This window comes from Anas acuta, chromosome 3, assembly GCF_963932015.1.
Source record: "Anas acuta chromosome 3, bAnaAcu1.1, whole genome shotgun sequence".
Lineage (NCBI taxonomy): Eukaryota > Metazoa > Chordata > Aves > Anseriformes > Anatidae > Anas > Anas acuta.
This window is the reverse complement of record NC_088981.1, coordinates 4,717,156-4,734,807: the sequence shown is the minus strand read 5'-3', so window position 1 is coordinate 4,734,807 and position 17,652 is coordinate 4,717,156. Positions and strand designations below refer to the sequence as shown.

The 17,652-nt window shown below is 38.7% G+C and overlaps 1 protein-coding gene across 9 annotated transcripts in view; it reads left to right on the top strand.

Annotated features, from left to right (window-relative positions):
- Positions 1 to 17,652, top strand: part of USP34 (ubiquitin specific peptidase 34) — a 128,372-nt gene that overhangs the window by 3,840 nt on the left and 106,880 nt on the right. For all 9 annotated transcript variants that reach the window (XM_068675352.1, XM_068675353.1, XM_068675347.1 and 6 more), the window contains exon 2: positions 15,856 to 15,943. In XM_068675352.1, the coding sequence (XP_068531453.1) occupies positions 15,856 to 15,943 (88 nt within the window). The remainder of the gene's footprint in view (positions 1 to 15,855; positions 15,944 to 17,652) is intronic.

The window sequence follows — 17,652 nt, the reverse complement described above, 5'->3', positions numbered from 1 at the left end:
AAAAGCATGTAGAAGACATTATGTGCTCTTATGTTAATTTGAAGCGTTCTGTATCCTAAAATGAACCCTGGTATCAATACGCTGTACATTCCTTGGTTTCTTTGGATGCCAGTTCTTGTTAGTCTAGGAGCGATTATATTGAGTTTCATTTGTTCTTCAGTAATATTTACATTGCTGTGCTGTCTAGAGGCCCTGATCAGGATAATTCTGTTTTGCTAGGTACTGTGCAGATACCCATATAATCATGAACTAATTATTAGTTAACTCAGAAAATACAAAAATTAACATAAACGTGTTTTTCTCTCTCAAGTCTCTCACACCACAGTGTTTCAGGTCACTGTGTCGCACGGTGATGGTTTCCAGGAATCTGCAAAACTGTTCTATTGTTGGACACTTATACAGCCTTCACTTAAAGGTGTGGAGTACATGATGCTCCGTGATATAGGTGTTTAAGATTGCTGTTGTGTGCTTGGGACTGCCTCTTCTGCGCCTGAAGTGGAAATCTGTGGTTCTCATACTGGTCCTGAGTCAGCTGCGCTTGTAATCCTGGCTGTGACATGTCGTGGAGAGCCTTGGTTGCCTAAGAGGCTTCCCTGTGGGACCGCAGCGGGTGTTGATGTATGTTGACTTAAAACTCCATAGATGGTTTCAGTTTACATTTGTTTTGTTCTTTATGCTTGGTTTGTTTTCATAAAAGTTTTTTTTTAAAGAAAAATAAAAACAAAACAGCCACCCACCAGAAAGAACACTAAACTTGGAAAATAGGTTTTAGTATAGAGTGGCAGTCACGGTTTTAGGTAACATTGGCAGGCCTAGGTTATTTGCAGTTCTTTGGTTCTGGAAACATAAGTGTTTATTCCCAGCGTTCTGCTTCTCTTTCTTCAGTGATTGCCTCTTTAGCCCAACTGTTTTTGTCCAGCAACACTGAAGCCTTATAAAATCAGTTCACATTGATTAGTAGAGGCTTCTAGATATTATTCTGTTGCTCAAGCTTTGGGTCTGTATTTGTTTTTTTTTCTTTAATGTTTTATAAATCATTAAAAAAAACACCACCAAACACAAGTGAGTTTATTTAAGTATGAGAGATGGATGTAGCACTGCACATGGATGTGCTGCTGGATGTACTACTACAGATTTTAGCCTTCTGTCCATCACTGTCAGCTAGGCTGCAGAACTCCTTCCAACATGATCAGGTCCATAAAAGACTTGAGATACTGGAATGTATTTGTATAGTTCAGGATAACCCTTAATTGGGATGCTGAAGATGCTTGGCCTGACTTCTTGTCACGGAATCCTGGCATGTGGAGGGTACAAAGAAGAAACTTAAAGGAGGAATCAGGTGTTTACCGTGAGGTAGAAAAGAAATAAATATATTCAGAACAGTGCATTGCTCAGCCTGGTATTTGGACTCTGGAGAGGATGAATATTTTATGTTGTAGATGCATGCATCACATATTATTTTAGATAATACATATATTTTAGAATATCACACATTGCGTTATCAGCATCACTCAGTCTGTAAGAGCTACTGTTGGGCAGGTGGCTGCCTGTAAGCTTTCGTATCAATTATTTGACTACCTGTAGGTTTTTGTGCAGATCTAAAGTTTCATTGGACTATTTGACTATGCCTGTTAATCTTGTGCAAGACTTCACGACAGTTGCCTCTGCTGCATCGTGCATTTATTTACTTCCTTAAATTCTAGTTCCTCAGTGTTTTTACATTCAGAACCTTTGCAGAGATTCCGCTGGGGAATTATTGGGGTAATCGCCCAACTTTACGAAGCTAACCTAAATCTTTGCTTTCTTCCATTGAAGAAAAGCTTTATAAATTATTTATAAACTTTATGTTCGCTGTCTTCCATGTTTACTTTTGTCTTTGACGCATTTAAGGGGATGAGCAACTAGACTTAGGGGAAAATGAACTTTTTCTTCATAGCAGTATTTCCCAAATTGTAGTTATCATGGACTGTGGTGAAGTACTACTCCAAATAAATCAGAATAACCAGCAGAAAAAAATGAGAGGAGGAACTTAAATCTTTTTAACTGTGAACTGTTAAAACAGAAGGGAAGGTGACGCTAAGATAAAGTAGTTTTTACTTCTTGTTTGTAATTGCAAGGCAATTGAAAGATAAACTCTGACTTTCATAGCTGAAAGGCTTCTATTTTTAGCGAGATATTTCAGCTTTTGTTCTGTACAGTGATTTTGGTTCATGCTATTTGATGTGATTAAAAATGATTTTGTCCTGAAACTTTTCCTGTTCAGGCTGCCGAAGACTGGTTCTTTCTCATTGCTCAAGCCGCTTGATCACTGATGCTGAAGATTAGTTACGTAAATCCCATTCTGCTGAGTTTTGTTGTGAGTTATGGGCTGTTGACATGTATTTGCTGAGATTTTTCTCTTTGTGTATAGTGAAATCTTATCCTTAAAGCTTAGGGAAGCTGTAGAAATTGACTTCCTTACTTCTGTTACCATATGTCATATTAAGGAAATTCACTTGCTTGATTATAGTAAAGGTTCACAAGTTTTGGGCTGTAGATGCTCCCCCCCCTTCCTACTACTGGGCCTACACAGACTTTACAGTAATTCCTGCTTAGTTATGTGAATAACTTGAGCAAAATTCAAGAAAGAAAGGAAAACTCTTTCCATCTCTTACCATTTGACTTTTTAAAAAATATTTGAATAGTGTGGAACTTGAAGTCGTTTTATTCCCTGTGAAAACTTCCCGTTACTTTTTCTTTCGTGTCTTTGGGTGCTATATGGTGCTTCCTCTGCGAGGGTAGTTTTCAAGATGTGGAAATCCCAAGCAGTTACTGAGACATGTCCAAGGTGTTGTGTTGCAGTCTGTTCCAGATGTTGTCAGTGCCACTCCTTGGGGAGCCCAGCTGCTGTAAGTGTCCCTAGATGCTCAGGTGACGGGGAGCACAGCGGGACACTGCTGGTAAGATGACGGTTGGGCAGGGAGCTGTGTGCTGTGCTTGGGGGGGCAGTACCTTGGAGAGCAGACGCTGGCCCTATTTCTTTTCGCCTGGCCTGCATGGAGGTGTTGCCTAGGTGTTTGGAGGACCAAAGGTTTTGTTTTCTCTTGCATAGAGGGATTTATATGGCCTCAGGGGGACTAGGAGACTTCCTTTTAATTTGTAGAATTATTTTTTTATATTTTTCTGCTGTGTTAAATGGTAAGATACGTCCCTCCATTGTTAATGCCAATTTTTCTTTTTGCGACTGTTAATTCCTCGCTGCTTTGATTTCTCCACGTCATCTGCAGTTTACTTGTCTTCCTGTGTTCAAGTAAGGTTGAGTGAGAAGAGCAGATCTCATGTCCTGCAGTTGTGTTCTGTAGATAAGTGACGAGCAGTTTGCAATTTGGCATCCTAGAAATTGGAAGGAGAAAGCAGTGTTTACCAGGCTCCTTCATGTTAGTCTTGTATTTTCTACTTTGAGTATTTAGTTTCACCTAAGTACTTGATAATATTCCTACTCTGTCCTGTGCCTCATCATTATTGCAACCCTTCTATTAGGTGTCTTTCAAAGTTGTTCTTTTTCTATCCTCATGATTTTTTCCATTTCTCACTTTTCTGTTCTGCTTATCTGCATCTCTTTCTGCTCTTCTCTGTCCTCCGCCTTGCTTTATTATCTTCAGTGTTGTTGTATACATATAGTTTTGTCCCTTCATGTTTCACTGTTTCCTTTAACAGTGTTCCGTAATACATTTTTCCCCTTTCCTGTGTTCTCTTGACCACTGTCTGCTCAGGTCTGATCTGGAAAAGATGAGAAATATCAGTAAGAAGTTTCCTGTAGATGATGGCAGCGCTACAGTGGTGTCTTGGTGCTTCCAGCAAGTTCTGTTAAGTCTCCTGCTGTACAGAGCAGAGCTTGCTAGTGAGGGAGATACAGATTCTCAATGTGCGTGTGGAATGGTTTTTGTGGTGTACGTATATTTAAAACAAACAAGAACAATAACAAAACACTAAGGAAAAATAGAAAAAGGAAGTTTGCTTACTTTGTTATATACTTTGTTTTAGATTTGCCAGTGCAAGGAGCTAGTAAGTGAGGGTTTTTATAGGCTAAGCCATGCATTTATAGTTGTCAGGATGCAGGGACAACCTGAAAAGTAATCTTACGCTCTTCAGAAGTGGTTGTGTTGATCATTGAATGCTGCATATACAAATGTCATGCTGCAATTAAACGTACTTGTTGCTATTTAATTTCTGTTGTTTAAGCATATGTTGTAACCTTTTTTTTTCCTTTTAGTGCAGCAAATTGGTGGCTTCTGTAATCTAAACTCTGAGAAGAGGTGAGAAGCTGTTCTTTTCACCCTGTGCTTTGTACAGAAATTGATTTGCAATCTGAATGCTGAACATGAACACACCACTGTCAGGAACTCCATGGTTCTCTTAACACTTCATTAAAATAGCCAGATTATTTGTAGTTTTACAAAGCTTTACTTTGTGAATTTTCCAGATCTGGTGTGTTTGGTGGAAGGTGAGCTTCTTGGGGAAATCTGGTGCAAAGGAATTCCTGCTATTTGTGGATAATATTAGAAGAGGAAAGGCTTATCCTGTTTATCTATACATACTTCCATGCATGTGTGTAGAACTCCTCTGGGAGATGCAGCGCTTCATCAGCTGGTTGAAGCTGAAGCTTGTTGGAATAAGTCCTTGTGGAAAAAACGCCTTTGAGTGTTGCTTTTTTTTTAAGCTAATTTGTAGGTCTGTAAATGACTTTGCCTGAAATGTCTTGTTTTCAATCTCTACATCTGCATCCACACAGCAGATCGGTTCCCATCTAGGAGTGGCAAAGTTTTAGTAGTTGCTGTTGTTTTTCCCTCGCACCATACTAGATCAATGTAGCCTACAATTCATTGCAGTTTTATTAACTGACTTGCACTTGAAAATTTTTAATCTATGTAAATGTACAGAAACAGGCAAAACTTGTGTATGAAAACTGAAGTGAGGCAGGGCATTGTGATCTTAAATATGGTAGCCAAAAGGCTAGCTCTGTACATCGCTGTTAAGAACTGGATAGTTTCCTGGAGAATGTGCTATTGCCATACATGCTGTGCTAGTGAGCAGGCAAGGATGATTTCTTGTAGCTGCCTTTTAGCAGGTTCATGAAGAATAACTGAAGCACACAAGGTTTCTGCAGGCCTTGAGAAAGTTTTTTGTTCCAGCTATGGAAGCACATCACTTCTAATTTCTCGTTTTGTGTAAAACCAGCGTCCTTGAAACTTGAAGTATTTCCCTACGTTCACAAGAGCAGATGTTCCACTTTTTAAGCCACAAGTGGATTTTTCTTGAAAAGGCAGTCTGTTAGCCACCGAAGTGTACCCCTGGACAAAAAACATGGTTCGAGAAGTTGTGTGAGATTAATGTGAGTGCTTTATGCTGTGCTGTGCAGGGTTTGCTCTCTCAGGCTCTGTACTGTGCTCTGTACCAACCTATTTGAGGGAAAAGTAATAATTTTTCATGGGAGCTTAATTTAGTTGTCAGGAAACAGTCAGTTGCCTGTTTATCTGTGACACGTAACTATTAAACTGCTCTGAATTTGTTACAACACAAACCCCTTTATTCTTACCACTACTCAAATTGTTTTTTCATGTTCATGGTGTGGGGAGACTGGGCTGAAAAACTAGAGTTTTCCAGAGCTCTCTTCTGCTGGTTGTCTCAGTTTTTGGCAAATCTAGTGATCAGTTTACATTCTAAAATTCTTGAGCATCGAGAAAACTGACAGCGCTTTCTCCTACCTCTGTTTGGAGGAGCTATGAACAGTGCTTGAAATGGGCACTGGCATGTTTGCACAGGAGGACAGCTCCAGAGAAGCAGTAGAAGGGCCAGGATATCAACATCTACTGCGGAATTTAGGAAATCATGCCTGGGAAAGGCTTGCATAATACGTTTTAAGCCACCCTTTTCCATCGCTTGGTATCACAGTCAGGAGGTGTATGGTGGAATTGCATCCCAGGCTGTCTGGCATCTGTTGACACAAGTCCGAGCAGATGTTTAATTTATTTAATTATTTTGCTTGAAAGTATTTGCTTGAAAGTATTGTAGGATAGTGCTGGGGAATGTAAGCTCAGAAACTCAATACAAGTAAGTTATTTTTCTTAGTTAAGGATGGTCTGCATTTTTGCTGCATTGATTGGTTTCTCGCTTCTTTCACAGGTAGGAATACCCTGCTTCTTAGTGTATAAAACAGTAGTTCTTTTCCTCTGAGACTTTTTGGTGAAGTTTTTTATTAGTAAACTCTGAAATTGGGCTTACGCCACAAAGTATTCCATATCATAAGTCTCAGTGCTCTGTCTGCTGATACACTATTTAAAACAGATAGTTCTGATCACATTGGGTTTTCATCGCTAACTGGAAGCTCACCGAGTCTTAACAGCAATATCAGTTTGAATCTTTCCAAAGTGGGTTGGCTTCTAGGTTGTGTGTAGCCACAGTTATAGATTTGACCTGTGTGCACTTGCTGATACTTGACTTGCAAAATACTTGATTATACCAAAATGACATCTGTAAATATGTCTTCTGATGGGAGTGCATGCTTGTCGCGAAACTTAATGAGGTCTTGGAGATGTCTGTATAGACCACAGACGTTGCCTTTAGCAATTTTTCATTTGTTTTGGCCTACTAGCTTTAAGGAAAAAAAAATGCACTGCATTACCAATAAATTGCTGAATGTATGATGTTTGAGTGAATTATTAAGTACCGATTATTTAGTAAAAGTGACTAAAATTTGAGCATGTGTTTGAAAGTTGAGAGCAACCTTGGTGCTTGCCAATCCTTTCTCAGTATTTTATTTTCCTTTCTGATGGAGGGTTGCTTGTGTCTGTTTTGATGAAAACAAATAATGCCTTGGAGTTCAAATATTCAGCAAGCTGCTCTTGGGCTTTCTGGGGAACTGCCTGAAGCTCTGTTTAGTGTAATGACCCACTGCACGTTTATCATTCTTATCTTGTTGTTTAAGCAGGCTCAGATATACTTTGTAAGAAATAAATTAATATTTGTCTCTCAGATTTTGTCCTTAAAAGCTCAAAACGAGTTATGAGGTGCTTTTGTTATAAATCTGTTTGTAAACGGAGATGGATGCAGTTGTGGGCTCTGGCCTTTTTTTCTTTTTGTTGGGGGGGGGAAGCAATTGTTGTTTTCTGTAACTGATTCATAGCGTGCCAAGTAGTACAGCTAAACTAATTTGCAAGGTTCCCTCTTGAAAATAGAATGCTTCCTGGAGTACTTCTTTTCATTTTTGCACTCCTTGTTACTTTTAATTAAGACTAATAGAAAGCCTCTTTAATTGCACGAACAAGGTTCCAAAAGCTACATTTTTGTTCTACTTGTAAAACAGTTTGATAAACTTTGAGATCAGTGCTTTCACTTTAAAGTATTTTTAAAAGTTTCAGAGCTGGGCTACATGAAGAGAAGTTGTTCAAAACCACAGTTGTTCAAGTTGTGATACTGTTTTCTAAAGTAATGCTATTAAAAAGAAAGAATGCAAGTAAGTACTTCCATTTTAAGCTGGAGGTAAGCAACAATTTACCAGAGCATTCATTTCAGCATTGTCAGTGTTAGCCCTAGCTTTGAAATTTATGTTGGAGTAATAAGTGATATGCTAGGAAAGTCTGGTTTTATGCAATAATTGTCCAATCCTGAATTGATTCCTTAAGAAACTTAAAGTGGGCATTGTCAAATATTTATGATGGGCAGTCTGACTCTCTGCGTGTAGTGTACGTTTAGGTGATGTAAAGCAGACCTGGTTGTATGGGAATATTGCTTTTACTGAGCTGATTTTTTTTTCTATTAAAAGAAGAGGAGTAACAACTTTAATTTGAAGATGTACTCTTCTCAGAATTGTAACATCTCATTTGAAGTTAAAGATAATTTATGACACTGAGTTAAAACAGGACTCTGGAATAAGACTAAAAGAAATGTAATTTTTTAAATAGCTTTTTTCCTTAGTAATGTATAACTTGCCTTTCCCTGGAGAAGCAGGGGCGCAATATCTTTGCAGATGAAAATCCTGAGATAGCAGAAGTACTAGGAAGTACAGTGCACAGGTCTCTTCACAGACATCCCGTGTCTGACATGACCAACCGGTATATATGCTCATAAACCCTTCTGTACCCAGGCTTACCTGTGCTGTGCCACCAGGATATTGCTCCCCTCCCTTGAGCTTCCATGGAAATGTAAGAGCTTGGAAACTGCGCTGAGCCTCTGCAGGCTTTTGGCAGTGCCAGGTTCCCCTGCTGCTGGCATAACCCAGCATGAATTGTGGATTTCACAGTCCTACCTAGGCTGGGTCACGTTTCAATTGCTAGGTCGTACTGTGTGGATGCAGCGTCTGGACTTTGAGCTATGGCTGACTCCGGGAACTGTGTGGGTTCACCACCACGTCGTGTCTTAAGCTTTGCTGTGGCTGAAAGATGCAGTGCTTCTCTGGGCCTGAGCTGACTGAAGCAGTACGGTTGTGTTCTGTGTTTCAGGTGGTATATCTAAGCTAAGAGTTTATCTAGGTGATAACTCATCCTCGCTGTTCTGGGTAGAACCAGTTACAGTGTTCCTGATAAACTATCCACTGATCATCCAACTTTGACTGCATTAAAAATAATTTCATGTGGAACTGTTCTCCTCAGAAGCAGTTGCTGTGGCATGTTTGCTTCAGGCAGGTGAAAGTCACATGCTGCTCTGAATAAAGACAATTGTTGGTTTTACTAAAAGTCCGTGGCTGTTTTAAAGGGGCATTTTAACCCAGAGCAGTCGTGACCTAGCACGTGGAAAGCTTCATGATGGCAACGCTTCTGAAAGATGAGAATTCTTAAGTTTCTTCATACAGCTTTTCAGTGTCAGCTTCTGATATTTTACTCCAGACTGCCTTAGCATTTTACAGTAAAAGGAAAATACACGTTTGCTGGAGAGGGTGAGGGAGATGGAATGGAAAGGGAAATGTATGTTAAGTGAAGAGAGTAAGATTCAAAGAGAATAACTTTGTGGTATTTGCAGGGAACCAGGGAGATGCCTAAAGATAGAAATTACCTAAGATCAGCTGATTCGCCCTGTTCTGGTGAAGCTGTGTCTTACAGGCGGTCTGTCTGATGAACATACCATGGCCAATGCTACTCTGTGTACCTATGCTGTTTGTTGGAGTATACAATTACAGTAAAACCCCTAAGGCTGTCTGAAGAAGGGCTGTGAGGAACCACACTGAATAACTGTGACTGCTTTTGGGGGTTGCTGGGGCACCAGCTCTAACTGCTTTTACCGTATGCTTTTGCACAGCTTCTGTATTTTCATTCATAAGAACAGGCTGCTTAGACTTGCAAAACTTTCTTGTATTTCTTGAAATTGCTTTTATGCTTAAAAGTATAAGCCTCTGACAGAGGCCAGTAGCTTGGTCGTGGTTTGCTTTTCTAAGGAAATGAGACTTAAAAGGTTTGTTAATTCCTATCTTCAAGTATGTTGTCTCTGTAATGCTTGCTTGTAATCTCTGTATACTTTGCTTGGAATTACAAGTTTGCAGGAAACAGCTTAATGAAGTTGGAACATTTATAAATCTAAGAAATTTAGAGTTAGATTTAGACTTAGAAGGAATTCAGGTACGTTCTGGGATGGAAGTGGGTATAGTTACCAGTATGCTGTGCTGTAGTGGTATGATGAGGGTGGCCGCTGACAGCTCAGTGTCATGAATACATCATAGAGGCACTCAGGAGCACCTTAACCATACATAATTTTATAACTGCAGTATTTTGAGTGACAGATCTGATTTTTCATGTGTGAACCCTGGCACTCGAACAATATTTCTAATGCTGAAGAATTAACTGGCTATTTTTAGATAATAGTATATCCTGCGTAGTGTTCCAGTACTTTCTGATTACGTATACCCAATCAATGTTCTGGGGAGGTTTTATTTTACGGAGATCTGGAATGGAAAGAAGATTTTTTTTTTTTTCCTCACTGAAAAGTTATGGGACAGCATGGACAGTTAAACTATTGCTGTTGAACTTCAGATTGACACAGTTCTTTTATGTGCTCATCAGTAATGGCATTGTAAAGGTCTAGAAGAACTCTTATGAATAAATTTAAGGCAATCGTGAATCTTTTTTAATAAAAAAAGGAGGAATTCCAGTTGTCGAAGGAGAAAGGGAATGGGAGAGCCTAAGCTCTGGCTGTTGTCTGATTTACTATCAATCATAAACAAAACTCCAGCAAATAACGAAAAACATCACAGTGCATGTATGTGTATAAAATATTTACTGGTTCAATTTGAATGATGGTAATTCTATACAAGGCTATGTATATATTTATTTTAAGATTAGCGTTGTTGTCCTAATAGTTTTTTGCTTAGTGTGTGGCTCTCATTTCCTCTATTTAGTCTGTATCGGGAAACAATTTCTGAGAATAATGTCCATTTTGAAAGTGATCTATTCTTTCCCATGAGAAGCTGATATCAGATGAGGCCTGGGGGAAGGGAGCAGAATCTGTATACAACCAGAACGTGTTACAGGTTTGAATGTGTAGGAATTGTAATATTACTTAGTGTTCTCTGTTTACCTCCTCCTTTTTAGTTTTGTTTCTGAAAGTAGGGAAAATACACTTTTAAAAATGATTATTTTTACTTGCCATTCGGTTTTGTGCTTAGTGTGATAAGTGACCTTTGGATATAAGATATTCCTCACAAGTCTAGCATGGTGGTTGTCCTTGAGGTCTAATTACAGTCTGTTCCTCTAGCTCTGAAGTTCTTGCTAAAAATGCACTTATGACCTGAGCTTCATTAGTTCACAGTTGAAGTTACAAAAGCTGCAAAGAAGGGGACAATATATTTTTCTCGTCTACTGTAATGTTTTAGTAGCTTTATGAATGGACTTTTTCCTTGTTTAGGAGATCGTGTTGTTTCTAGTACTGTAAAATACCTTTAACAAATCACCCTATCACATAGCACTCATGTTTTCATTTAAGGCTCGCAAAGTGAAGTGGGAAATAGAAACAAGGAGTTTCTTTTTTTCCTGGAATGTGTCAAATTTTTACTTTGACCATCATGGGTTTTCGCCTCTTGTGAACTACTTCAATAAACCATTACGTTTTAAGTATGTCTACTTTTTAAAAATGAAGTATTTGAAAACTATGCCCTAGAAGATAGGTGTTTTTTTGTTTGTTTGTTTTTGTTGTTGTTTTTTGTTTTGTTTTGTTTTTTGTTTTTTGTTTTTTTTTTAAGAAAAGGAAACAAAGAAACCTAAGCAATTCTTATTTTGGGTCAGTTAAGTAGCTCAGTTCATTCTAGTGTGGTGTTATGGTGGCAGAAGGGTCTCTGAACAGTCTTGCTGTGGAGTCAGTGAAATGAGATGAAGCAATTATGGAAAAAGTCCCCATTTCCTACACGGTAGTTGTAAAACATTTGGCTGGAATTTGCCTACATACCAATCTTTCTCCTTTCTGCTGGTTAGCCTTCTCTCAGATGGATCTGTTTAAGGCCTTCAGAGTTCAGCTTTTTTCCATGCTCTAATAGTAGCAGTATCCTCAGATTGTTCACCTTTTGATGGGCAGTTGTCCCGGGTGGGATAAGGCAAAGTTACCCTTGTTGTCACTGAAGGTGATAGCTTCCCTCAGTCTTGTTGTCCTCATGCTTTCCTTCCCAGCACCTCCTGCTGATGAACTCCGAGGGTTCGGTGGTTTACAAAGCTGACAAAAAAAAAAAAAAAAGTTTTTTAGTTAGATTGGTGAGTTGGACTTGTTTGGTTCTCTGTTGGGTCTTTGGGTTCCTGCTGGAGGGGTGATGGATGTTGGGAGTAGTGGAAATGCATGGCCACGGGTGCTGTGTGCTGTGTGGACCTGCGGACTGGGTTGTGCTGCTTGTGAAACTGTATCTATAGCAGGGAAAAGCTGTCTGTGTGGGGGCAAGATACAGGAAAAAGGAAGGACTGGAGGGTGAGAAGAAGGTCTAAAAGGAAAAATTTGCTGGAGCAGATTCAAGGAAGGAGCAGAAAGTTGAGCTCTGGGAGTAAATTAGAAAAGTTACCTCAAATGTTGCTGGCTTGCAAGAGTTTGGAGAAAGAAGCAGCCACTGGACACAGTGGGCAAAGAAGCTGAGCCTAGGAGCGGGGGGCCACTACTGAAAGAGGCACTGAGAGATCTTGGGAGGACCTGTTTTAAAGCTCTGGAGCCCATCTTGTTAATTCTTACTGAATTCTTAATTTGGGTCAGTGTAGGCAGTTCAGAGTCAGCCCTTGTATTCTCACAAGTCTTCCAATTCAATAGCAATAGAGGCTCGTTGTATTTTGATGTCTCCCTTTCAAGTAGGGAATTCATTAGGTCAGCATTTCCGAAAATTTTCATGTTCCAGGTGTGCTTGCTTTGGGTTAAAACAGGCTGCAGCAGGCAGATTTCCCCAATGTTTAGCCCAGGCAGAGGCTGCTTGCCTCATGACGCAGACGACACATCCCACTGCTCGTTTCTTCTAGGCTGCAAAGGACGGGGGTACTCAGGACAGATAGGAGCACCCAGGGTGCTACTCTGACATGCTTCTGCTGCTCTCAAAGCACACAGGTATGCCCGCAGGAATCACTTCTGTACGTATGAAACTAGGAAACAAGGGAAGGTCCTAGCCACCAAATGAAGTTGCAGGAAAGGGGACTGTCAGAATAAAAGTTTTTGAGAAAGTTTGGTGATTTTTCAGTGCTGGGTTTGAAACACTGGAAGTGTGGGAGACGGGGGAGACAGCAGGTTTTGGAGGATGCTTGAATATGGGAGAGAAGAAGAGGATGTGCTCTATTTAAAAGCAGATGAGTCTGTTTTAACTATTGGCCCATTCAAGATAGATGAAAACGAGCTCGAAAGGTGAGAAAGATATCATTTGGAAGTGAAATCATATGCAGCAAGGGAGTCCTTACAGAACTGACTAACCCAAGAAATGCACAGGAGTGATGAGTGCAGTTGCTTTTATTGCTTTTCTATCTGCACTTCTTTCAATAAAAAATGGATAGAAAGGCTTCATAAGCGATTTTTGCTGTATCAGAAGCTGCATGTGGCCCTAAAGGGAGGTGCTGTAAATCAATGGGTATCCCCAAAGTTGATATTCAGAATGAGCCAAGAACTACAAAGCCTAAGATTTAAGTTCTGGTAGTGCTAACATAAATCAGCTCAGCTGAAAAGTGCCATTTCTGCAGAGGGATAAAAGAGCTTGAGGTAAGGCCCGGTAGGAGAAGCCCTGCTGGATGTGCCGCTGCCCCTTTTGGTAAGGGCACCGACTGAGATCTGATGAAATCCACTGGGAGACTGCGGCCTCTGGTTGCTTCTGTTCTGAGCTTCCTGAGTACTTCCAGGAAAAAGAACAATGCTACAAAAGTACAAAAAAAAGTACAAAGCCAACCAAACAAAACACAAAACATGAAGTGTACATGTTGCCACTCTATTAATTAGCAATGATTAATGAATAAGACCAGTTGAGGTTGATCTATGTGTGAGGTGTAGAATGTATAAGCTTTCTACAAATACCCAATTTCTCCTACTAGTGCACATGCTTTTTTATTATTATTATTATTATTATTATTTTGAGCCAGGGGCATAAGCTTCAGTGTTCCATAACTTTTAGCATCTGTACACTTCATGTGGCAATTCTAGCTGCTGCTTTGGAGGGACCAGTTTACTTAACTTCGTGTACCTTTCTTAAAAGGAGGGGGTTTGGAAGTGTTTCAAACTATCACAGAGAAAAGGCTGCTCTGGAAGTTGGGTGTTAGTGACTTTTTAGAGCATATTTTTAAGTAGGGAAATGTGGGGAAGAGGCAAGTTCTTATAGATGTAGCAATGTGTGTGCGAGACTGTCCAAGTTAGAAATCAGCTCACTGCTACTCAGTTATTGTCAGAGGTTTTTGTGTCAAGTTTAGAAGAACTCATCTTAATGAAAAAGTTAACAACGTTCAGAAAAACTAGGTTTTATGAACTTGCACTGAGTAAGGTGATGGTGGTTTTTGGTGCTACTTTTGTTTTGTTTTGTCTTTTTGTTGTAAGATTGACCTAAGTTGTTTGACAGAGTTGTTGACTTCTCTGGTGCTAAACTTTGGCCTTAAAGTCAAGTGTCTTGGTAATTTCTGGGGTTTAAAATAACAAAGTGTTAAGAGATACCCATGTGGCCATCTGCTTGTCAGTTTTGTACCTTGCCCAAGTGTTACAAAGGGATCTTCAAGTGAGACAGAGGAGTGTCACTTGTAAGTATCCTCCTGAGACCGTTCTCAATGTTTTTAAAAATTATTTATATATGTATATACACATATATGCACACACGTGCATATATAATATCCTTATTTCAAAAATAATATAATTATCTGTCTTGTGTGATTTTTCTGAAGTGATGTTCTTCTTAAGTTTACTCTCTGATCTGTGCCGGCAGGATTTCATTAGCTTTAGTTTTTGGAAACCTGTACTGACAGTTCACATGGGACCTTGCAAGCCTGATGATGGGAAGGAGGTTGAGGCAGGGGTTCTGCAGAGCTTGTTTTGTTAGAGAACCTTTCCCACAAAGCTTACTTGTGAAGGAGCTTTGTAAGCACGTAATACTTGAAATTTCATGTGAAAGGTGGAAATGAATAGATTATTATGAAGTGGAATGGTCAACTTAAAGAAGAACCCTAACATTCTCAATTTGTGTAGTAATTAGATAATTGTAGAATCATAGGGAAATCTAGGGCAAGGAGCAAATGGGAATTTTGTGTTGATAGTTGGAGAAGGGTATGTGGCCGGTAGGCAGAGCCCAGTGCTCAAATATATATAACTGGTAGATACAGAATTGGAAGGGTGAACTACTGATGTTTGGCTTACTAGAGGGTGTAAACATTTTTTAGATGAAGGTGGAATACTTGATAATAACTCACTGAAAGTTTTCAGATTTGAATTCGGTACAAAACTGTTCTGGTATCTGGCTCTACTAAGTGTGGTAAATGTTTATCATTTTGCTAATTAGTGGTTTGGTACAGTTAAATGTCAGTAAAGCCATGTCTATATTTGAAAACAATAACCAACAGCTTAAATAGTATGAACTGCTTTACATGTAGCTTGTACATCTGTTCTTATCTTGATAGTGTCTTTTTCCTGACCTTTATCTGATCAGGAAAAGGAAGTTAAGGTCTCATGGTCATCTCAAGATGCATACTTTTAAAATCTGGGAGAAAAAAAAAAGGCTAATGAGTGAAATTATTGAAGATTGATATTTGAAAATGCACATCAATCAATAGCTCCCAGTGGGGCTTATGAAGAGTACTTTATGCTCAGCTGTCTTGTAAATTTAGCTATTTAGATTCTTATATAGATTAAAAAACCTTTCTCTGAGCATCCATTTCTGAAACACTTGTCTGTCCCTTTCAGCTAAAGAATGAGGCATTTTTAATCAAAAGTGTGTGATTAAGGAACATGAAACCTTTGTTTCTACAGTAGAGCTCTGTGGAATTATAAATCGCACAAGATGTCCCTGGTTACTATCATTTCTAAGTTTTCTGTGCTTTAAGAGGTTGCCATTAACCATTAATACAGGGTATTGGATTAGAGGAAGGAAGGAGCTGTTCTGAATGACTAATTTTCACAGCCGTGTCCAATATTACTGCACAATATCTGTTTTAAAGTTAGTTGCATTGAAACTTCATTTCTGGTTACCGAAGGCAAAAAACAGGTAGGTTTGGAAACTTCAGTTTCCACTGAAAAACCTTTGACATAAAGTTACTGAAACTTGACTACTTATGTTTATTATTACAAAGCATATTTAAAAAAAAAAATCTATCTATGTTTTGCTTTCTACTTAAATAACAAAGATGATCTGTAATTAAAATACAGCAATTACATGCTTTTTTTTTTTAACACTAATATATTTTTGTTTTCCTTTAGTATCTGACATTGAAGGTGCTGATGGGTTGCAGCTCAGAAAGGAACATGCGCTCAAGATATTTGCTTACATCAATTCCTGGACACAAAGGTATTTTTTTTTTTTTTTTCATGAGTTTGAATATTGATGATAATGAATCTCAACTGTACGTTTCCCTTCACTGTACTGTGAACTAGTGCTCTTGTTTACTAGCACATCACAAGAATCTATTTTCAAATGGGTGAAGACACTCCACTTAAATGATATTAAAAGGCTTTTTCTTTCTACTTGGCACCAGAAGTTTTAGATGCTTCCATCACTGTACCTGTGCTGAAAGTGGGAAATAATGAATATTAACTTTGTCTGAACCAATGAAAAAAAAAATCTATATTCAAAATGTATATTCTTTAAGTCCTGTAGCTCAAGGCCATGTTTGTATTCCCTCAAGAGAGGCAGCACCCTCTGCCTGTCATAGTTCTGAGTTCTTTGTCTCTTTTTTCTTCACAAATTATTGTTTAAGCCAGGTTTCTAGATTAAATTCAGTGCTTTGTGGGAGAGGTTTTTTAATCTCTTCTTGATGCTTTCTTGCCCTTTCTTCTTTCTGCTTATTTTTTAGAAATGGAACGTACAATTTTTATATTACTGTAGTAGCTGAGAATTATATTTATGGACTAAGGTCCATTGTGCTGCATGCAACAGGAGAAAGGCCTCAATTGGGAGACAGCTCCAGTTCTTATAGCAGTTGCATCATTTAGTAGAGTTTGAGTGAGAGAGTGATGAGTCCAATTCAAATACTGTTACAAGCATATAACTTTTAATTTGTGTCTTCACTGAAGCCCCCATGCTTATTGATTGCTTTTTTTCCTCTACATTCTCCAGGATTTAGATCCTTTTAGGGGACTGTCATTCACCTTTTGTTTGGAACGTGGAGATTGCCTTGTTTGCATGGAAGAAGCAAATGTTCCTGTACAATAGGTTCTAGGGTACCTGTCTTGGGTGTTCGTGCACCCAGAACATCTTTGGCATATCTAGTTATCCTTGCCCACAGCTAAAGCTATAATACAGGGTTTTCTAATTTGATAAGTGGATTGACTTTCTTATTTTATTGATGGAGGAACAGTACGTAGTTTTCTCCTTGTTATTTTCAGTCTACGGTGTATTGGTAGATATTCAGAGGAATAATCTCTGAGTCTATAAAGCGAAGAAAGTGGTGAAGACAATATTGTTTTTTCCCATCTGGATAAAGGGTGCTAATGTGCATGGGGTTTCTATCCAAATGCAGGTAGAGGACAAGAGTTTAAATACTCGGTACAAATTAGAAACTATCTTGCTGCCCTGTTGATTAAAAAAATAATAATAAAATTAAAAATAAAAAATAGTTCTTAAACAGCTAACAAGCCTACCAGGTGGTTTAGTGCAGCAGTATTGATAGATAAATCCAGGTGAAGAAAGGGATTCAGGAACATACTCAAGAACACTATTTTGTTAGCAGTTCAATGACTTTACCTCTAAGATACCTTATGTGTATTTTAAACTGAAATAATTGGATGTTTACAGGGTTTAAGGAAGCCTTTGTGACTCCAACTTGCTGCTAGGAAGTGTCAGTTTTATTTAGACTTCTTGCTTTCATGACTGTCACATATTCTGTTGTTTGAAATGTCTTCATGTGCAGAGTCCTTTTGGTTAGTCACCTATGTATTAGAATTTGTCCTTGCTTTCTCGTTACTAACTTAATAGAGTCTAGTCTTACTGAATTTGTCATTCTAGCTGTTTTGATTTTTAGCTACTTCAGGAATTTTTATTTATTTATTTTTTCTCTT